General features: G+C 41.6%; 1 protein-coding gene, 1 non-coding gene and 1 pseudogene across 2 annotated transcripts in view; 2 read left to right on the forward strand and 1 right to left on the reverse strand.

The window, feature by feature from the left end:
• The window catches only part of GAB3 (GRB2 associated binding protein 3), a 93,285-nt gene that overhangs the window by 55,037 nt on the left and 15,090 nt on the right, over positions 1-23,158 (forward strand). The window contains exons 5-8 of the mRNA XM_035010755.1: positions 13,313-13,368; positions 14,013-14,232; positions 16,465-16,546; positions 17,631-17,733. Of these exons, the coding sequence (XP_034866646.1) occupies positions 13,313-13,368; positions 14,013-14,232; positions 16,465-16,546; positions 17,631-17,733 (461 nt within the window). The remainder of the gene's footprint in view (positions 1-13,312; positions 13,369-14,012; positions 14,233-16,464; positions 16,547-17,630; positions 17,734-23,158) is intronic.
• LOC118015311 lies at positions 2,119-2,225 on the forward strand. Its single transcript, XR_004680612.1, has one exon. It is a non-coding gene; the product is annotated as a U6 spliceosomal RNA (small nuclear RNA).
• LOC118014445 lies at positions 4,007-5,242 on the reverse strand (annotated as a pseudogene).

Below are 23,158 nucleotides of genomic sequence, written 5' to 3' on the forward strand. Positions count from 1 at the left end.
TTTTCATTCAATTCAAAATATTTTCTAGTTTTCATTGTGGTCTCTTCTTTGCCCCATACATTATTTACAACTGCATTTCTTAATTTCCAAACCTGAGAATTTTCTAGTGATTTTTCTCATTGATTATATTTTGGTTAGAGAACATCCTCTAGTTCAGTCCTTAGAAATTTGAGATTTCTTTGCAGCTCAATACACAGGTATTTTTGTGAATAATCTGAATATACCTGAAAAGTATGCATACTCTGAAATTGCTCAGTGAGGTATTCTATGCAGGTCACTCAGGTCAAGTTCTTCAGTGATCATGTCATTCATCCCTCCTCTCTCTGCACTGTTTTTCTGTTTCCTTTATTGTAGCAGTTACCGAGAGGTATGTTCAAGTCTACCCCTATGATTGAAGAGTGGGTGTCTCTTTCTCCTTTATAATTCTGTCAGATTTTTCTGTGTATCATTAAAAGCTATGTTATTAGTTACATACGTCTTAGGATTTTATATTTTCCTAGTGAATTGAAACTTTTATCAATTTGTCATGACTCTCTAGTAATGTTTTTGTCTTAAAGTCTATTTTATATGATATTAACATAGCTATGCCTGTATTAAGTACTAAATACTACTAATAAATACTAACCAACAGGTTAGTATTGGCATGGTACGTATTTTCTCAGTTTGGCTTTCATCTTTCCCATGACTAAATTTTAGATACGTTTCTTATAAAAAACATACAGCTATTTTTTGTATTGTTATTTAAATTTTTCATCTATTCTGACAATCTTTCTCTTTTAACTGGAAAGGTTAACCTATTTACATTAATTAGATTCATTTTTACCATTTTATTTTGTGGTTTCTGTTTTTCCTGTTTGTACAAAATTTCTTACATGTAATCTCATTCCTTGCTTTCTTCTGAATTGAGTTTGCTACCTCTTTTCAGTTTTGTTTTTTACCTCTTTTCAGTTGTAACCTCTACTGATTTGGGAGTTATACATTCCATTTCTACTTTTAGTGATTACCTTCTATATTTTTGTCATGCATACTTAATATCTGAAATTTATCAATATCCTTACTCTTCTCCCAATGTAATACAAAGACATTAGAATGCTTAAGACCTAATTACCTCTCCCAACTTAATATGCTAATACCATGTAGTATTTTTTTTTATTTTTTTATTTTTTTATTATTATGTTATGTTAATTATCGTACATTACATCATTAATTTTTGATGTAGTGTTCCATGATTCATTATTTGCGTATACCATGTAATATTTTACTTCTATCTTTAAATCCCATAGGATAAACATTGGTATTATTTTATACAGTCATTTTTTTAAAAAGATTTTATTTATTTATCTGACAGAGAGAGACACAGCTAGAGAGGGAACACAAGTAGGAGGGAGTGGGAGAGGGAGAAGCAGGCTCCCCGCCGAGCAGGGAGCCTGATGCGGGGCTCGATCCCAGGACCCTGGGATCATGACCCGAGCCGAAGGGAGCCGCTTAACTGACTGAGCCACCCAGGCGCCCCTACAGTCATTTTTTTTAAGCTTCACTTACATTAAGTATTTTGCTAGTTTATCATTGCTTCTGGCATCTCCTAACTTCATTCTGGGATGATTTTAATTCTTTTTGTGGCTTATAGATTCAGTTACTATATCTTCAAATATTGCCTCTCCATTGTCCCTATTTTTCCTCTGGGGGTCCAATTATATGTATTATAGATTTCACACTCTGTCTTGTGTGTCTCTTGAATTCTCTTTTACATCTTTCATCTCTTTGTACTGAATTCTAGTAATTTCTTTGAATTTTTGAAGTCTCTCTTCGGTTGTGCCTAATCTGTATAACTCATATTTTGAGTCCAAATTTCATTTAATTTTTTTTTTAAAGATTTCATTTATTTATTTGAGAGAGAGAGAATGAGAGACAGAGAGCATGAGAGGGAGGAGGGTCAGAGGGAGAAGCAGACTCCCTGCCGAGCAGGGAGCCCGATGCGGGACTCGATCCCGGGACTCCAGGATCATGACCTGAGCCGAAGGCAGTCGCTTACCCAACTGAGCCACCCAGGCACCCTCATTTATTTAATTTTTAAAGGAATATTTATATTTCAAACTCACTATTATAAGAAAGTACATAGTGCTTACTTTGGCAGCACATACACTAAAATTGGAATGATACAGAGAAGATCAGCATGGCCCCTGCACAAGGATGACTGGCAAATTAATGAAATATTCCTTATTTTGCTTTCCTTTTCTAATGTTTATGGGTGGAGAAACAGGCTCTGATAAGTGACTACCTAACTGAGGGCCCTTCTGGTTTCAAATCCTACCCCCAATTCTTCCTCCTCCAGAAAGCAAAAAGTTATACAATGAAAAGTCTCCTTTGTACCTCTGTCTCCTGTTTGCTCTTTCCCTATCACCCATATCCTTCTTGAGAGTTTTCTGGGTATTCAAGAAAATATGCATATATAATCTACTTTTTAATGCAAATAGTAGCATTCTTACACTCTACCGTATCCATTGATATTCCTCTTAAGAATATATCTTGGATATTATTCAGCCATAAAAAAGAATGAGGGGCGCCTAGCTGGCTCAGTCAGTAGAGCATGCGACTCTTGATCTTGGGGTTATGAGTTTGAGCCTTAGGTTGTAGAGATTACTTAAAAATAAAATAAGAAAAAGGAATGAAATCTTGTCATTTGCAATGACATAGAGCTAGAGAATATAATACTAAGTGAAATAAGTCAGTCAGAGAAAAACAAATAGCATATGATTTCACTCGTATGTGGTATTTAAGAAACAAACGAGCAAAGGGAAAAAGAGACAAACCAAGAAACAGACTCTTAACTATAGAGAACACACTGGTGGTCAGCAGAGGGGAGGTGGGGTGAGGGGTTGGGTGAACTAGGTGATGGGGATGAAGGCGGGCACTTGTGATGGGCATTGGGTGATCAAAATAAAATCTTTAAAAAACTTTAAAAATTTTAAAAAGAATATATCTTGGTGATTTTTTACATTAGTAGAAACATACCTTATGGCCCAGCAATTTCGCTTCTAGGAATGTAGCCTACAGTTGGGGACTGTATAGTATTTGTAATTTTGGTAGATGGTGTAGATTGGTTTAACTCCTGTGAAGGGCAATTTTACCTACAGAAATGGGGCACCTGGGTGGCTCAGTCGCTTCAGTGGCTGCCTTTGGCTTAGATGACGTCATGATCCCAGGGTCCTGGGATAGAGCCCCGCTCCCTGCTCCGCGGGGAGCATGCTTCTCCCTCTGCCTCTGCCCTTCCCCTCTGCTGGTGCTTGCTCTCTCTCATGCTGTCTGTCTCTCTCTCAAATAAATAAATAGAATCTTAAGAAAAAAAATGCTTTCACATGTAGAAAATTATATGTGTACATGGTTGGTGATTGAAAATTGTGAAAGATTGGAATTAACCTTAATGTTCATTAATAGAGACATGGTTAAATACATTATTCTATATCCATTCAATGCAATGGTTCATATTTGTAAAAAAGTCAGGTAGTTCTCTGCTTATATTAGATAATAATATTATATCAATGTCGAATTTGCTGAATTTGATAAAAAGCACTGCAGTTATATAAAAGGATGTCCTTTTTCTTTTTTTTAAGTTTTATCTTTTTCTTTAAGATTTTATTTATTTAGGGGCGCCTGGGTGGCTCAGTCATTAAGCGTCTGCCTTCGGCTCAGGTCATGATCCTGGGGTCCTGGGATCGAGCCCCGCATCGGGCTCCCTGCTCGGCAGAGAGCCTGCTTCTCCCTCTCCCACTCCCCCTGCTTGTGTTCCCTCTCTCACTGTCTCTCTCTCTGTCAAATAAATAAATAAAACCTTAAAAAAACCCTGGTTTTAGAAACTAAACCCAACATTTCCAGTAACCGTAGAAACCGTTAAAATTTGCCATGAAAGCCCTTACATCGTGCTTGATATAGGGAGGTAGGAAGATGCACGAACCAGGACACATGAGACATGACATTTTATCTACAATGCCTGTTCGCTTTACTGAGGGTGTAGTTTCAAAATTCAGTCACCTTCTTCAGCTTCAGACTCCGATTCTTCTTTAACACCTTTGAGCCACTCTACAAACTTTTTCATTTGCTCAAGGAAGACACTTCTCCCCTTTGCAACATGTGCATCTTTATACAACTTCAGAATGGGCTTTTCACTCAGGACTTCAGGTTTATAAAAAAGCACCACTATTTTCTGGAAGGCTGTCCTGAAATGAATGTTGTCATAGCAATACTCTTGAATCTTCAGTAACAGTCAGCTCAGACTGACCTTGGGTAGTAAAGGCAGCAAGTAAAGGGCTGTATTGCTTCAAGTGCCTGATGGCTTGCTCTGCTACCAGACTATTCCAATGACAACGGGTTCTGGGATGTTGTTTTTGTTTTTGTTTTCATCTCCTCCTTGACATACGAAATTATATCCTTACATGGATCACCACAGGACATCTGTTCTTGCAGTTCTTTCTGGAGTTCCTCTCGAGCTCTCGGGTTTGCTAATTCTGAACATATTCTGAAAGTTCTTTCAAGCCTGCCTCAGTGAAATACTTGGTGAAGTGTTCAACGCTATGTTTATTGGCAGGAAAAAAGACTTGCAGCTACTGCATAGATATCTTTTTCATGTATTCATGATTTAAAGAGCTTTACGGCAAAAGCTGCTGAAACCCCTTCTTTAACCAAATTCTCATTAGAAAAGCTATTAAGAATGGATGCATTAAGTGTCCCATTAGCCAGAAGAACACCGATCAACATAGCCAGCTTGTTCTTCTCTGACTCTGAAAAACCCTTTAAGAACTGCAGCAGCTTTTTTACTTCATCTTCAAAACCTTTCTCCAGGTATTTGTAGCGCCTGATTGACTTGTTAAAAACCTGAGCAAATGTTTGCATGGTCTCCAGGTCTTCTTGTGCTGCGAACACACAAACATCTGCGCGCATCGTGTCATCCGCCAGTATACCGCGTGGGGCCAGCGTTCCGCCGGCCACCAGAATGTCCAAGAGTGTTTCTGCATGTCGGCGGTAATCAAGTTTTGCTCCAGAAGCATCGAGACACTTTGCTACTGCTTCCAAATCAGCACCAGTTTCAGTGAAGCCTTGAATAGCACAGTCTTGAAACTGAGTATGGTCATACCTCTCTTTTTCATCGCTTTTTCTGGTTTTAAAACGCTGGCCTGATAGCGCTGACTTTTGCTGCGTTTGATTATTCATAAAAGACATCCGAATTTAAGGCGACGAAAAAAGAGCCGGAAATCCCCGATGCGGCGGCAACTGTGGAGGTGTCTCTTCTCCCCAAATAAGTTTTGGATTATTGTTTTATGCGTTTGTCTTTTAAATCAGTTAAGAGAAGAAATGAGAAAATTATATACTTCTACAGTCTTTTATATTTACCCTACATGATTCTCTTTAGTTCTTTGTGAGGGTTTGCGTTGCCATCTGGTGTCATTTCCCTTTCAACCTGTATTAGGGTCTTCCTTTAGTATTTCTTATAAGGAAGATCTGCTAGCAGTAAGTTCTCTCGATCTTTGTTTCTCTGGGGATGTTTTTATTTCACCTTCATTTTTGAAATACAGTTATGCCAGATGTAGAATTCTCGTTTGACAGATTTTTTTTCTTTCAGCATTTTGAATTTCTAATCCTACTACCTTCTGGCTTTCCATTGTTTCCGATGAGTAGTCTGCTATTAATCTTACTGTGATTCTCTTGTACCTAGAGAGCTGGTTTTCTCTTACTGCATTCGAGATTTTCTCCTTGCCTTTGATTTTCAACATTTGACTATGATGTGTCTAGGTATTGATGTGTTTGTGTTTAGCTTACTTGGAGTTCTTTGAGCTTCTTAGATGTAGATTAATGTTCTTCATCAAATTTGGGAAGTATTCTGCCATTGTTTCTTCAAAAGAATTACCTCCTTTTTTTTTCTCCCTTCTCTCCTCTCCTTGTAGGACTCTAATTACATGTATGTTAGTACACGTGATGGTGACAAGTCTTTGAGGCTTTGTTCGTTTTTCTTCATTCTCATTATTTCTTTTTCAGACTGGACAATTTATATTGATCTATTTGGAGTTCATTGATTTTTCTATCAGTTCACATCTTCTCTTGACTTCTTGTGAATTTATATTGTAGTTATTGTACTTTTCAACTCCAAAATTCCATTTGCTTTTTTCCAATTTCTAACTTTTTATTGATGAGTCATTGTTATATTACCTTACAACTTTTTTTAAAGATTTATTTATTTATTTTAAAGATTTTATTTATTTGAGAGAGATAGCAAGAGAGAGCATGAGCAAGGTGGAGGGGCAGGGAGAGAGGGAGAAGCAGACTCCCTACTGAGCAGGGAGCCAGGCATAGGGCTCGATCCCAGGACCCTGGGACCATGACCTGAGCCAAAGGCAGATGCTTAATGACTGAGCCACCCAGGCACCCCTAAGGATTTATTTATTCATTTGCAGGGGAGAGGGAGAAGGACAGAGAGAATCCTGAAGCAGACTCCCTGCCGAATGCAGAACCTGATGCAGAGCTCTATCCCAGGACCCCAAGATCATGACCTGAGCTGGAATCCAGAATAGGCAATTTAACCGACTGAGCCACCCAGGTGCCCCTATCTTGCAATTTTTTGAACATGGTTTCCATTTGGTTCTTTGAACATATTAATAATAACAGTTTTGGGTGCCTGGGTGGCTCAGTCGTTAAGCAGCTGCCTTTGGCTCAGGTCATGATCTCAGGGTCCTGGGATCGAGTCCTGCATCAGGTCCCTTGCTCAGCAGGGAGTCTACTTCTCCCTCTCCCCCTGCTTGTGCTCTCTCTTTCTCCCTCTCTCTCAAATAAATAAACTCTTAAAAAAGTAATAGTTTTGAAGTCTTTCCTGCTAATTCCAATATCTAGAACTTTTCAGAGACAGTTTTTATTGACTGATTTTTTTTCCTGTGTATGGATCATTATTTTACCCCTTCTTTGTGTCTGTTTTAATTTTTTGTTGAAAACCGACTATTTTAGATGCACCTGGGTGGCTCAGTCAGTTAAGCGTCTACCTTCGGCTCAGGTCATGATCTCCAGGTTCTGGGATCGAGTCCCATGTCGGGCTCACAGCTCAGCGGAGAGTTGGCTTCTACCTCTCCCTCTGCCTCTCCCCCTGCTTGTGTGCTCTCTCTCCCTCTCTAATGAATAAATAAAATCTTTAAAAAAAAATAAAATAAAAATTTCTTTAAATGGGACGCCTGGATGGCTCAGTCGGTTAAGTGTCTGCCTTGGGCTCAGGTCATGATCTCAGGGTCCTGGGATTGAGCCCCGCATCGGGCTCCCTGCTCAGTGGGAAGCCTGCTTCTCCCTCTTACTCTCCTCTGTGTACTCTTTCTCTCTCTCTCAAATAAATAAATAAAATCTTAAAAAAAAAAAGAAAACTGACTATTTTAAAGATTTTTATTTAAGTAATTTCTATCCCCAAATTGGGGCTCAAATTTACAATCCCGAGATCAAGAGTGGCATGCTCTACTGACTGAGCTAGTCAGGAGCCCTTAAAAACTGGCTATTTTAGATAATATAGCAACTGCATTCTGATTCCACCTAGGATTTGTTATTATGGTGTATGTTTGTTTAATGACGCTCAGACTAATTTTCTGGAGTCTACTTCTGCACACAATGTGCAGCTGCTGAAATCTCTGCTTCGTTTTTGTCTTTTGTGTTCCTTACTTTTATTTTTAATTCTGGCTTCCCAGAGGTCTGGGCCAGCATAGTTTACTGGTCAGCCAGTGGTCGGTCAGAGTATATGCTGAAACTCTTGAGCCAGCGAGGCTTCCACCCTTTGCCAGCGGATCACTGCATGGGATGGGAAATGCATTCAAAGTTCAGTCTGTTTACAAGTCTGTCCCAGCTCTTACTTTCTATGTGGGCAAGGCCTCATGTAGCTACCTACCTCTTTGACCTCTTCTACATGAGTGTACCTCGTGCGTCCACACAGCTTCCCAGACCTGCCAAGGGAGTGCGGGATTTCATCAAGGTACACTTTGCTTGACTCATTGCCTAGATCATCTTGCTGTGTTTCTGGCTGGTCCACTTGTTTGCTGCTCACCATGATTGTCACTGGTCACCTAGAGGGTGGGGTGTTTATATGCTTGATCCAAATCAAATGAGTCCCCTTGGACAGCAGAGCTGTTGGTCTTCATGAGGGGGTTGGGAGCTCCCCAAGCTCAAATGCCACAGACTCACACTGTTCTTATCTGGTATCCAGGAGTTTTTCTTGAATAAATGCTTTTCAATTTGTTGTATGCTTTCGGTAAATTTGAAGAGTCCCCAAATAGTTGTTTTTTTATAGTTATGTACTGTTTTATCATTGCTTTTGGGGGCATGGCTTTGCTGAGCTCTTTCTTCAACCAATTTAATAGTCCTCCCTTCCTCTGTTTGCTGATAGTTTATATAGGATTTTTACATTGATAATCACAAGTGATATTAATCTGTAGTTTTCTGATTTGCTTTATCATGATCAGGTTGAGCTACCAAAGTTATACTTCATAAAAAGAATTAGAAATATGTTTTTATTTTTCTATGCTTCGGAACAATTTGTGTAGCACTGGTCTTTGAAAGGTTGGTAAAATTCTCTGTGGAAATCATGTGGTCCTGGTGCTTTGGGGGAGGTAGCACCATAGTGATTTTTTCTATTCTGTGGTACTTTATATGTGTAAGATTTCTATTCCTTTTTTTTTTTTTTTAAGATTCTATTTATTTATTTGAAAGAGAGACAGCGAGAGAGGGAACACAAGCAGGGGGAGTGGGAGGGGGAGAAGCAGGCTTCCCGCCGAGCAGGGAGCCCCATGCGGGGCTCCATCCCAGAACCCTGGGATCATGACCTGAGTGGAAGGCAGACACTTCACGACTGAGCCACCCAGGTGCCCCAAGGTTTCTATTCCTATTTGGGTCACTTTTGGTATACTTTATTTTCCTAGGAAATTATCCATTTCATTTAGATTTTAAAATTATATAGAAATTGGTACAGAATTGTCTCTGTGTTTCTTTTAATTTCCTGTGCTTCAGTGATAACTTGATCCTTTTCAGTTCTTATTTGGATATTTGTGCTTACCCCCGCCCCCCTTATTGATTAGATTGACTAGTCGGTTGCCTTTTGGTTATTTTTTTCTCCAGAAAACAAAGATTTTGATTTTTTTTTTTAAGATTTTATTTTTAAGTAATCTCTGCACCTAACGTGGGGCTTGAACTCACAGCCCTGAGATCAAGAGTCACAAGCTCCACCGACTGAACCAGCCAGGCACCCCAAAGATTTTGTTTTTTAAAATTAAGTCTACTCGGGGCGCCTGGGTGGCTCAGTTGTTAAGCATCTGCCTTCGGCTCAGGTCATGATCCCAGGGTCCTGGGATCGAGCCCCCGCATCGGGCTCCCTGCTCCGCGGGAAGCCTGCTTCTCCCACTCTCACTCCCCCTGCTTGTGTTCCCTCTCTCACTGTCTCTCTCTGTCAAATAAATAAATAAAATCTTAAAAAAAAAAAATTAAGTCTACTCTTGGGGCGCCTGGGTGGCTCAGTTGGTTAAGCGACTGCCTTCGGCTCAGGTCATGATCCTGGAGTCCCTGGATCGAGTCCCGCATGGGGCTCCCTGCTCGGCAGGGAGTCTGCTTCTCCCTCTGACCCTCCCCCCTCTCATGTGCTCTCTCTCATTCTCTCTCAAATAAATAAATAAAATCTTAAAAAAAAATTAAGTCTACTCTTTCTCTACACTCTATTGTTTTCTTTTATCTTATTTTGTAATGTCTTTTGGTTTTCTCTGTTGTTCTTTCTCTAGCTTTGAACTGGGTATTTAATTAATTAATTAGTTTTTTAAAAAGATTTTATTTATTTGTGGGGCGCCTGGGTGGCTCAGTCGTTGAGCGTCTGCCTTTGGCTCAGGTCATGGTCCCAGGGTCCTGGGATCGAGCCCCACATGGGGCTCCTGCTCCACGGGAAGCCTGCTTCTCCCTCTCCCACTCCCCCTGCTTGTGTTCCCTCTCTCGCTGTGTCTCTCTCTGTCAAATAAATAAATAAAATCTTAAAAAAAAAAAGATTTTATTTATTTGTTAGAGAGGTCGCGAGAGAGAAAGAGCACAAGCAGGGGGAGCAGCAGAGGGAGAGGGAGAAGCAGGCTCCCCGCCGAGCAGGGAGCCCAACGTGGGGCTCGATCCCAGGACCCCGGGATCATGAACTGAGCCAAAGGCAGTCGCTTAACCGACTGAGCCACTCAGGCGTCCCTAATTTATTTATTTTTATTCTGGCATTTTATCAATATAGCCGTTGTAATAGAATTTACCATTTTAGGTAAAATTGACCATCCAGTTAATCCAGGTACTTGGTGGGCCCTTTCAATATGCAGCGTCAGGTGTTACTTTATCTGTGGACTTTTTCTTGGATTATAGTTTTTAATATTAGTACTATACCATTGTTTGGTTTTCCTTCTATGAGGAATCTAATAATAAAATGTATACTGCATCTTGTTTGCCTGTCTTCTATTTCAACCATTTTTTTTCTGTGATTCTTTTTCTTTTTTATTCTCTTAGCTGTTTTCTGGCATTTCTTCAATGGCATTTATTGAATTTTCACTTGAATCTTTTTCCCTGGGAATCTTGTGACTTAGGCTTCATCTCTGAGACTGGTTTTATCTTTCTCTTCACTTTTTTCCCTGAGTACAGTCATTCAATTCTTATTTCATTATGTCTATTTCTGTCCTTTGTTTTAATGATTTATTTATTTATGTATTTGAGAGAGAGAGAGAGCACGAGCAGGGGAGGAGCAGAGGGAGAAGCAGACTCCCCGCTGAGCATGGAGCCCCATGCTGGGCTCAATGCCAGAACCCTGAGATCATGACCTGAGCCAAAATCAAGAGTCAGACAGTTAAACGACTGAGCCACCCAGGTGCCCCTATCCTTTGTTGTTGTTGTTGTTGTTGTTGTTTTAAGATTTTATTTATTTATTTGACAGAGAGAGAGTGAGCACAAGTAGGGGGAGGGGCAGGCAGAGGGAGAGGGAGAATCAGGCTCCCGAATCAGGCTCCCGCCGGACACAGGGTTCAATCCCAGGACCCTGGGATCATGACCTGGGCCGAAGGCAGACGCTTAACCGACTGAGCTACCCAGGTGCCCCCTATCATTTGTTTTAAAGCAAAGTGTTAGAAATAAAATTGATACCTAATATTAGAGGAATACTCAAATTATGATCCATCTGTAGAATGAAACACAATACCAGTGAATAAAAGAATGAAGAAATTCTTGATTGTGTTTCTCTGCCCTGATCTCCAAGATATTAAGTGAAAAAATCAAGTTGCAGAATTGGGAGTATAATATGGTACCATTTGTGTTAAAAAGGAATATATAAAGAAATAAAAATATGTGTGTATGTATACATATATATGTATACAGATGGTCCCTGACTTATGATGGTTCAATTTAGGATTTAAAAAAGAAAAAACGAGGGGCGCCTGGGTGGCTCAGTTGGTTAGGCGACTGCCTTCGGCTCAGGTCATGATCCTAGAGTCACAGGATCGAGTCCCGCATCGGGCTCCCTGCTTGGCAGGGAGTCTGCTTCTCCCTCTGACCCTCCTCCCTCTCATGCTCTCTGTCTCTCATTCTCTCTCTCTCAAATAAATAAATAAAATCTTTAAAAAAAAAAAAGATTTATTTATTTATTTGAGAGAGAGAGAAAAAGTGCACATGTGTGCACGAGCGGGGGTGGGGGGCGGGCACCGCAGAGGAAGAGAGTGACAAGCAGACTCCCCACTGAGCAGGGGCAGGGGTGGGCAACATGGGGCTTGATCCCAGGACCCTGAGATCATGACCAGAGCTGAAATCAAGAGTCGGACACTCAACCAACTGAGCCATGCAGGCGCCCCCAATTTAGGATTTTTTTACTTTATGATAGTGCAAAGGCAATATGCATTCCATAGAAAATGTACTTAGAGTTTTGAATTTGGATCTTTCCCAGGCAGGAAAATAAAATAAAAATAAAATGAAATAGGCTTGTGTCTTAGCTGATTTTGCCCAACTGTAGGTGAATGTTAGTGTTCTGAGCACGTTTAAGGCAGGCTAGGCTAAACTATAATGTTTGGTAGGTTAGATGTAGTAAACACATTTTTTATTTAGAATATTTTCAATTTAGGGTGGCTTTATCAGGACATCACCGATAAAGGAAGTTGAGGAAGATCTGTATATAATGCACAATCTCCCATTACATCTTTCTGAGCTGGGGATTATTCTCTCACTTTAAGATGATGTTGACTCTTGGGGCACCTGGGTGGCTCAGAAACCAATCAGAAACCAAATCCGATTCTTGGTTTCAGCTCAGGTCATGATCTCAGGGTCATAAGATCAAGCCTTGCGTTGGGCTCACATGCTGGATGTGGAGCCTAAGATTCTCTCTCTCCCTCTCCCTCTGCCCCCCTCCCCGAAAAAAGATGACGTTTACTCTTCAGTATATTTTTCCAAGGCAACTTGACTTTTCATATCTCCAAGTCCTTAAGGAACACTTCCCTGGTACTCACTTGCTGGGAGCACTGGACTTTTCTAACATTATTCTGTGGTTGCTCATCTTCCTGCTCTCTGAATATTGGGATTCTGTAGGGTTTTGTAGTTAAACTGCTCTCAACACTTGCAACTTAGATGGACTCATCTACTCTTATGGTTTTGACTGCCATCTCTAAGCTGCTAATTCCCAAAAATCATATCTCATTTGAGTCTAGGCCCATTTATCTTACTGCTCTGCTTTCTGGACATGTCTTCTTTCAGTTCAACAATTATTCTAAATGTTTATGTCACGCTGTTTGTCACATCCATCTGAGAAGTTTCTAGTCCTGGATTAACCCACCTTTCCTCTTTCTCCATGCCTGTACCTGAGTGGCTGGCTATTGCTGCAGAAACTCATGATCACAGGTCTCCAGTTCACCCTCAGTGATGCTCTGTGGTGCTGCCCCTTGTCTGTTTATCACAAGGGATCTTGTACACCTTCTCTCTTCAAACCTCCCTCTCTGTCTCTATCATCTCTATGCTCAGAAAATTCATATAATAAATGCAACGGGCATTTGTTAACTCTTTGCTATATGTCCTCCTCATTCATTGAGAGAACTGAAGCCATGATACAGAAACTTCCAAATCTGGTCTGATTTCCATCTGTTGGTGAATGTGCTCTGACTGCCCAACTAGACGTAATAGCAAGCCTTGCGTATAGAAACTGTGTTATGCTTCCCTTCCTCTCCAGAGCTGAGCATAGGGCCTTGAGGTCCATAGGGACTTGGAACCTAGTTTCAACTGATACCGTCTTGCGTTTCTCACCACCCTGGCTTGTTTCTTACAGCTGATGTAGAAGGCCAATCATTAAGACACCGAGACAAGCGGCTTAGTTTAAATTTGGTAAGTTTGGCACTTGAGTTCCTTTAAGCCTCAATTTGACCAAAAATAGCCTGACCAACATATGTTCCCTTTAGGTCTTTTTTTTTTTAAATGTTACAGTCTTTTTTTTAAAGATTTTATTTATTTATTTGACAGAGAGACAGCGAGAGAGGGAACACAAGCAGGGGGAGCGGGAGAGGGAGAAGCAGGCTTCCCACTGAGCAGGGAGCCCGATGCGGGGCTCGATCCCAGGACCCTGGGACCATGACCTGAGCCGAAGGCAGATGCTTAACGACTGAGCCACCCAGGCGCCCCCCCTTTAGGTCTTTTGAGACTCAGCACTGAGTCTCTGAGGACCCTTTCAGTCTCCCCTAAGGCTTGCACTTGTCTGGGAACTACTGGACTGAGTGTTCAGACCCTTGTCTGGCTCGGGGCAGGACTTCGGGCATCACATTATATGGAGAGCATCTGCAGACATTCCTAACCCACTGTCTTCTAGCATCACCTTCAGGAGAGTCTCGCTCACCTCATACAATAGGTGCAGAAGCAGAGCTGGAGTTGGAAGCTCATTGGACTTTCCTAAGGAAGTTCGAGGTTATTCTTGGATAATCTGCAACCAGAGCCCCGTGTGCAGCCATTTTCGTGACCGTTCTGTTTTCTTGCAGCCGTGCGGGTTCTCCCGCATGTCCCCTCCGGCTTCAGGAGGGGCTGAAGACGGCTACGTGCCCATGGGCCCCCAGGCGGCCGTCTCTGGCCTTGGAGCCTGCTGCAGCCATGACGACTACATCCCGATGAGCCCAGGAAGCATCTCAAGCCCGCTGCCTGAGCTGCCTGTGGACCTGGAGCCTCCGCCAGTGAACAGAAATCTCAAGCCTCAGAGGAAACGTAAGCCACTTGACCAGGCAGGAGAGGGGGTACGGGTCCTAGAGGCCATGTGAAAAAGTTTCCTTCCTGACACTCTGGGAAGAAAGCACTAGAGGAACCACCTCCGAGGGCTGGGAAGTGTAAGGAGCAATGGCCGGGACTGCATGGGAAGGGCTGGGAAAGCTTGCCACCCCAGACTGAGAAAAGGAGGCATAGGACTTAAGGCACTGTGGCCCTGCAAATACAGCCTACAAAGCCAAGTTCATTCCAGAGGGCTCACCTTCAGCTGCTTCCCTAACAAAGACCCAGAACTAAGCGATGATGATGAAACCCGCCTGGTGTCTCTTTGTTTAAACAGACTTGAATATAATCACAGTGAGGTAGCCAAGAATGACTTTTGACAGGAATTCCTGAATGCCAGACCTGGTCACATGCAATTTCTCACTCACTGCCTTGCACATGCCCATCAGCAGAGGTGTCTGGGGGCAATGAGCAGTCTGGATCCTATAGGCCCAGAGCTCCTCGAAGCTTCTGCCTTGTTCCCAGGCAGCTTCTCTGGTCTGCAAACAGCATGGACAGAGAGGGAGAAAGGAGAAGAGGGAAAGAAAAGCAGGTCAAAGTAACTTGCTAACTTCATTCTTGCCCATTGCCACCTGCCCAGTAGGTGTGTGTGATTACTAGGAACTATTTGGTACAATGACTGTGATCTCTGGTTGGTTCCCACCTCTGTTCGCTCTTTGGAAAAACTACTGCTTCAGGCAGCCCTGCCCCAAATTGGTAACCAAGGCCCCTACTCATGCCTGGTCGTTCTAGTCTCCCCTCCTTCAGTTCGAGTCAGATCACATCTACAGCACCTTTGCCGTGGGTATGCTGCTGTGCTAGGCACTGGGTGGGAGGTAAAGATGAGGAAGCAGGTTCTTCAGTGGGAGGGGGAGGAAGATCGGTAAGAACCAGCTGGAGGAAGAAAAATGATCCAGTCAGTACCGAATAAGAGAACGAACGCTGTCTTCGGAGTTTCAGAGGAAACAATCATTCATTCTGGTCAGGAGTGATTTCACAGGGACATGTAACTTTGAGGTCGCTATTTATTTTGCTCCATTGATTTTCTGTAGCAGTGTTATCCAACAGAACTTTCTGTGATGATAGAAATGTGGCTATTGAACACTTGAAATGTGGCTAGTACAACTGAAGAACTGAATTTTTTTGACTATATTCCCCATGCTATACCTTTCATCCCCAAGACTGAATTTTAAAGTTCATTTACTGTTAAGAAATATCAATTTAGATAGCCATGTATGGCCAGTGCAGCTCTATGGGACCTGGCAGTCCGAGGCATGAACACGGTGGATGGACTCAGGGCTGGGGATTCACTGGGTGGCTGTGAAGGTGGACACCTGGGCCAGGAGGACAGGTTCTGACAGGGGTGGCTACAGGGGTGGACCCTGGGGCCCAACAGGGAGAGGGCAGGGGGAGTAGCCATGAGTTGGCTGGTCGGTGAGACGGATGCCAGGGTGTCATGCCACCAGGAGAGACCTTCTCGCCAGGGACTATGTGACTCACATGTCCTTTCCAGCTCAGTACCTCACCCAGCTTAGAGGCTCCTGGGAAACTGAGGCTCTGATGATATGGAGGGGACTGAAATAGTCTCTACCATGTAGTCTAGTGGGGGAAACAAAAGGAACCTGGTCAAGGCCCTGGTAGAGGGATGCATGCATCACCCACTCAACAAGGTGGATGACTGAGGTGGAGTAACACATGAGCCAAAAAATCCCTGTCCTCCCAGAGCACAGTCTAGACCTGAATCAGATAATCACAGATGAATATATCATTACAAACTGCAAGGAGCTCTATGAAGGGTAAATACAAGAACTCATGAGAGCCCATGATGTGGGGCCTGATCTTGTCTGGAGGTCAAAGAAGGCCTTCCTAGGCAGGAGACATTGAGCTGAGATCTGAAGATGACTAACCAGGCAGAGAGATGGGGAAGAATGTGTCTAGGTAGAAAGACTATCAGGTAGACAATGAACTGAAAGAGGGGAAGACTAGAACCTGGGTGATCATCTCTGCCTGTAGTAAGAAAGGTAGAATTTCCATTTTGGACATGCCGAGTGTAAGGTCGGTGTTGGGATTACATACGGTCAGAGGCTTTCATATGTTTTGCTCACACTGTGCCTCCCAACACCTAGAACCATGCATGTCTTTCGATTCTGGCCTCTAACTCCTGAGAACTTACTGTACTGTATTATCTTGTAGCACGGCCACCTCCCCTGGACCTGAGAAACCTCTCCACCATCCGGGAACATGCGTCTCTAACCAGGACCTGCACTGTACCTTGGTATGTCTTTGATTGCTCAAAGGGACCTCATCCAGCACAGGCACTCCCGGTTTTAGTTAAGACTCTGACTAAATGTAGCTGAAGCCCACTTGATCTAGCTTAAGTCAAAGGAGAGATGGGGTTTGTTATCATGAGCCAGAAATATTTTGTAGATCACAAAGGAAGGAATATAACTGGATGTCCCAGGATGCTGGAGTTAGGAACGAGCTGTTGGGAACCCAAAGAACTCTCCACCTCTCACGTCTGCTTCTCTCTTCACATGACCGTAGATCCTGAGCTTATTTACATGCTATAATTCCAGTACCAGCAGAGATAGGCTCTTTTTTGACCCCAACTCACATTTCCTGGGAGAGGGAGTTGGCCTGCCCCAGCCTGAGTGGAGTACCAACACAGCTTCCAGAAGCCCAGCCTTGTGAACAAGTAGGAGGAGGGACTTCTCAGAGAAAGAGGGATGGTGCATGGACCTGGCAGACAAACCCCAAATGTGTCTGCACTCTCTCATCTCATCTTTAAGCAGTAGTATTTTCAGAGTCGTGGGCCTGGCCCAGGAGTTTCCTGGTTCTCTCTCTAGGCCACAGGATACAGTTACTTTGCAAAGCACACCTCTGCAAAGAGCTCTATTTCCAGTCATGACTGCAGAGAGATGCAGTCTGTGCTTCTGACTCAGGAGTAGGGTGAAAATTGATTGGCAGTCTTGTTCTCATCCCATCAGAGGAATGGTCACATCTCATTACTTTTGCCAGTAACTTTGAATGGAAACAAGAGCCCCAAAGGAGCGTTTTGTTTTTGTTTGTGTTTTTTTTTTTCTAAATGATATGATGCCTTGGTCTGTTTCTAGAAAGCTTGTGAGCTCTAACACATGGAGGGTCTGGAAAAAAGTAACCCTTGAGAATTGGGAGCCATTCGCCCCAGAATGAGACAGAAGCTGGGCAGTCTCTACTGCTTCAGGAATCGCTTTGGCCAGAAGGAAATTGTATCTGGAAGGGGAGGGCCGAAAAGCCCATGGGGACCATGTCAGTTCCTGGCTGGCTTTCACAGCAGCTGTAAGACATTGCTTTGACCTCATCTATATTTTTGTTCTCAGCAATCGAACCAGATTTCTCTCTCCAGAAAGAAACGGTATTAATTCTGCAAGATTTTTTGCCAATTCTGTTTCCAGAGAAGAGGAAGAAAGCTACATCCAAATGGTAATCCTCTGTTTCACACTCTTCATATGCTTCACCCCAATGTATATTCTTAAGAGTTCATTATAAAGGAAACATGAACTTGAGAAAGCCCCCTGCAATCTGAAAACAGTCACTTGAATGTGATACCAGGTTACTGGGAACAAATCGATTTGAAGCTGGTTTTCTTTCCTGCAATATCCAGCTCCTCCTAGCATTTGGAGGCCTCCAGGGAGCACCCAGGGTTGAGGCACGTGTAATGGGAGAATGGAAATGTCGGGCGTTCTTTTCACCAAGACTGTGATATCCTGTTTGATCTCAATGACTTTGTAGCTCCTTGGATGTGCAGAGCAAACTCACATACCCTGTGTTCCTTTCTGCCAAACCACCTGAAGGATGAGTCACTTGAGTCCCAGTGGGAGGGAGGACAGTGTCCTGGGCTGTGAATGTGTCTTAGTCTCTGGAGACTCGGGCTATAGGGTCTTTCTGTAGATCTGAGCAGATAGAGACGTGACACCTCTATCCTTTAATTAAGTAATTAATCTCCCCTTCCTGCCCTGTGTTGTTCCTTCCGTTCTCTTTACCTTGGATTCTATTGGCAGCATGGGTTTTTGAAGACAGAGGGATTTTTAGCACCTCTGGGAATTATGAAGCATGTTAGCCAGGACCGAGCCTGTTCTGGAACTTAATGTAGAGAACTCCAGAGAGAATCTGTGTTTGACCGATGAAGTTTTGAAAAGAGATCATAGAAGACTGCTATTCAAGGCACTGTGACTATATGTACTTTTGAAAAGACAGTTGTGGCCCTCCTATGCGTGAGGTTAGTAGGCAAGTGAAAATCTAAACACGGTCATCTCCAGTGAAACAGTAATTAAATGCTTCATTTTGCCTTTCTATTTGATAAAAATTGTGCTGTAAGTTCACTTAACCATATGCAGATGGAAGGTGACTCATATACAAATCTGCTGTGGTCTTCCCGATGTTTTTCACACTTAGTAATGGCCCTTGGGAAACTTCTAGAAGAAAACACTCTTATAAAGGATACTGACCAGCTGTGCTCTGTCTCCAGAGAACAGAAAAGGGAAGTGAATCTCTAACCTAATAGAAGCAAGTGCAGAGTCATTCCAGATACTAGCAGTTCATCCCTGATCTTTGAGGTTATGAGAAAGCCCAGTATTTAATTAACAGCATAGTTATGGATTGATTTCTTGCCTAAGTTTATAATCAGTAGTTAATGACTGTCTGGGCATTATTAGGCCATATGACACGGTAGATTAAGAGCCCAGAATACTGGCTGAAGGCAGGTAGCTGTGGGGAAAGCACCATATAGGTGTGTTTAAAGCCTATCTAAAGCCTATCCCATCTCATTCAATTGTATGTCTCTTCAACTGTAGTAATATAATAATTTCAAATGACTTTGAGTTACATCATTTCACTTGTTCCACGTAACAAGCCTACATGACTCATAGGGTTTGATTTTGATTTTGCGCATAATCGTATATGTTAACTTTTTTTCTCTCTGAGAACAGGGTCTGATCTGAATGTAAAAATTTAGGCCAGAGGCTGAAATACAAGTTTTGCTTTATTAAAGTTATGTATCATTTTTTAGTTTCTTTCAATGTTTGTGAAATTATAGAAAATTTAGAAGAATGAAAATTTTAACTTACGTGATCTCTTTTTTACAGGACTTTCACATTCTATAATTTCAATAGTTTTGTAAGACTTTTATGGTAGAATTCTAAACCCTCAATCTCACATTAAATGTTTTATTATGGCATTATAATACTTTTTAGTTTTTAGATTATCTTACAGTGAAACTGACTTTCTCTTGGTGTGCGGTTCTATGAATTTTAACATATACGTGGATTCACGTAACCGCCACCACAATCAACTTCGAGGTACTCCTTCGTGCTGTGTCTTCATAGTCACACCCTCCCACGACCCTAATCCCTGGCAGCCACTGATCTATTCTTCGTCGCTGTAGTTGTGTCTTTTCAAGAATGCCACATAAATGGAATCATAGAGTATGCCATCTTTTGAGACTGGTTTCTTTCACTCAGTATAATGTCTTTGAGATTCACCCAAGTCGTAACGCATGTCAACAGTTCTGTTTTATTGTCGAGTACGATTCAAGTGTATGGATGTGCCACAGTTTATCTACTTACCCACTGAAGGACATTTGGATTGTTTCAAGTTTTTTGGCATTTATGAATAGGATTGTTACAAACATTGTTTTTTTGTTTTGTCTTAAGTAAGCTCCATGCCCAATGTGGGGCTCGAACTCCCAACCCCGAGACCAAGAGTCGCATGCTGTGCCGACTGAGGCAGCCGGGTGCCCCAGCAACGTTCTTTTACAGATTTTGGTTTTTTTGATATCTTTTACTAAAGTGGAATAAACAGAACATAAAATGTACCATTTTAACCATTTTTAGATGTACAATTCAGTGGCATTAAGCTATGTTCACAATGTTGTGCAACCATCGTCACTATGTGTTTCCAGAACTTTTCCATCATCCCAAACAGAAACTCTGCACCCATTAAACTATAACGCCCTAGGCCCTCTCCAAAAAGCCCCTGGAAACCTCTGTTCTACTTTGTGGCTTTGTGAATATGCCTATTCTAAGTGCCTCGCAGAAATGGAATCATATGACACTTGCCTTCCTTCATGTAGCAGAGTGCCTTCAGCGTTCATTCATATCGTAGCATGTCTCAAAAGTTTCATTCCTTTCTAAAGGTAATACTCCATTGGATAGAGAGGCCACATTTCGTTTACCCAGTCATCTGTTGATGGACATTTGGGTTGTTTCTGCCTTTTGGCTATTGTGAGTAATGTTGCTAGGAACATGGGTGTACAAGTATCTGAGTCTTTGCTTTCAATTCTTTTGGATATATACCTAGAGGTGAAATTGCTGCATCCTATGATAATTTATGTTTAACTTTTTGAGGAACCACCAAACTGTTTTTCACAGCAGCCAAAGCATTTAACATGTCCACCAGCAGGTGCAAAAGCTTCTGATTTCTCTACATTCTCACCAGTACTTGTTATTTTCCCTTTGTTTGTCTGTTTGTTTTTAATTATAGGCATCCTCCTGGGTGTGAAGTGGTATCTCATGGTGGTTTTTGTTTCCATTTCCCTGATGACTAATGATATTAAGCATCTTTTCACGTGCTTATTGGCCATTTGTGGCTCTTTGGAGAAATGACTAAACAAGTCCTTTACCCATTTTGAATTAGGTTGTTTGTGTTTGTTGTTGTTGCCTTGTAGAAGTTTTTTCAAAAATATATTATGGATATTAACCCATAATCAGATCATGATTTGCAAATATTTTCTCCCATTCTGTGGGTTGTCATTTCACTCTCTTGGTAGGGTCTTTGGGTGTACAGAACTTGTAAATTATGATGAAGTAGAATTTCTTTTTTTCTTCTATTGCCTCTGCTTTTGATATCGTATCCAATAAGTCATTGCCGAATCCGATGTCATGAAGTTTTCTCTTATGTTTTCTTCTAAGAATTTTATAGTTTTAGGTCTTATGTTGAGGTCTTTAATTCTTACTAAGTTAATTTTTATGTGTAGTCTAAGGTTAGGATCCAACTTCATTCTTTTGCATGTGGATATCCAGTTTTCCCAGCATAATTTGTTGGAAAAACTGCCCTTTCCCCACCGAGTGGTCTCAGCACCTTCACTGAAAGTCAGTTGACCATATATGTGAAAGTTATTTCTGGGCTTGTTGGTTTTTATGTCTGTCCTCACTCCAGTATCACACTGTTTTGATTTATAGTAGCTTTACAGTAAGTTTTGAAATCAGAAAGTGTGAGTCCTCCAACTTTGTTCTTTTTCAAGATTGAGTTGGTTATCCAGGGTTCCTTGAGATTCCAAGGGTTTTAGGATGGGTTTTTTTATTTCTGCCAAAAATTCCATTGGGATTTTGATAGGGAATGCATTGAAGCTGCAGATTGCTTTGGGTAATGTTGTAATCTCAACAATATTATGTCTTCCGGTCCATGAACATAGATGGAAATGTCTTTCCATTTATTTATGTCTGCTTTGCTTTCTTTCAGCAGTGTTTTGTAGTTGTCATTACAAGTCTTTGGTTAAATTTATTCCCAAATACTTCATTCTTTTTGCTGTTGTTGTAAATGATACCGTTTTCTTGATTTCCTTTTCTCAGATGGTTCAGCTAGTGTATACATGTATGCAACTGAATTTTGGGTGTGATTTTTGTATCCTGCAACCTTGCTGAATTTGTTTATTTTTTTGTTTATTATTAATTTTTTGCATGGAATCTTTAAGAGTTATAAGACCATGTTGTCAACAGATTATTTGGCTTGTTCTTTTCCAATTTGGCTGCCTTTTTATTTTTTTCTTGCCTAATTGCTATATATAGCTAGAACTTCCAATACTTTGTTGAATAGCAATTGCAGAAGTGGGCCGCCTTGTCTTGTTCCTGATCTTGAGGGCCTTTAACAGATTTTGTGTGGGCATAAGTTTGCATTATCTAAGTTTTCATTTCTCTAGAGCAGAAATGGGGGATGACTTAGCCCCGTAAGGGACATTTGGCAATGTCTAGAGACATTTTTGGTTGCCACAACCATTTTGGTTGATACAGAGGATTGTGGTGCTAGCATTTTAGCAGGAAGAGTTCAGGGATGATGCTATACATCCTAGAGTGCATAGGACAACTCCCCACAACAAAGAATTATCGGACTCCAAAAGTCAATAATGCCACTGTTGAAAAATCCTCGTCTAGGGTAAATACCCAGAAGTGAGATTGCTGGGTTATCAATTATGTTTAACTGGGTCATCAATTGTATGTTTAACTTTACAAGATACTCCAAAACCTTTTCCATAATGGCTGTACGATTTTGCACACCCATCAACTATTTATGAGAGTTTTAGTTGCTCCACTGGAGCATGCTTGGTCCTGCAGTTTTTTGGTTTTTTTAATTTAGACATTCTAACATGTAGGTAGTGGTATCTCATTGTAGTTTGAACATATATTTCCCTCATGGCAAATGATGTCAGACTCATTTTTGTGTGCTTATTCGGCATTTATGTATCTTCTTTGGTGGAGTATCTATCGGTTGGATCCTTTTGCCCAAGTTTTAATTGGGTTGTTTGTTTTCTTACTTTGGGTTTTAAGAGCTCTTTACCTATTCTGTGTACAAGTTACCTGATGGATATGTGACTTGCAAAAATTTTCTTTTGAGTGTGGAGCTTGCCTTTTCATTCTCTTCTGTCTTTTGCAAGCAAAGGTTTTAAATTTAATTAAGCCAAATTTATTTATTTGTTTTTATTTTTATTCCAGTATAGTTAACATACAGTGTTATATTAGTTTCAGATGTACAATATAGTGATTCAACATTTCCATACAACACCCACTGGTCATCACAGCAAGTGCCCTCCTTAATCCCCATCATCTGTTTAACCCTTCACCCCACCCACCTCCCC

The sequence above is a fragment of the Mirounga leonina genome, unplaced genomic scaffold, assembly GCF_011800145.1.
Source record: "Mirounga leonina isolate KUSES-001 unplaced genomic scaffold, KU_Mleo_1.0 Mir_101799, whole genome shotgun sequence".
Lineage (NCBI taxonomy): Eukaryota > Metazoa > Chordata > Mammalia > Carnivora > Phocidae > Mirounga > Mirounga leonina.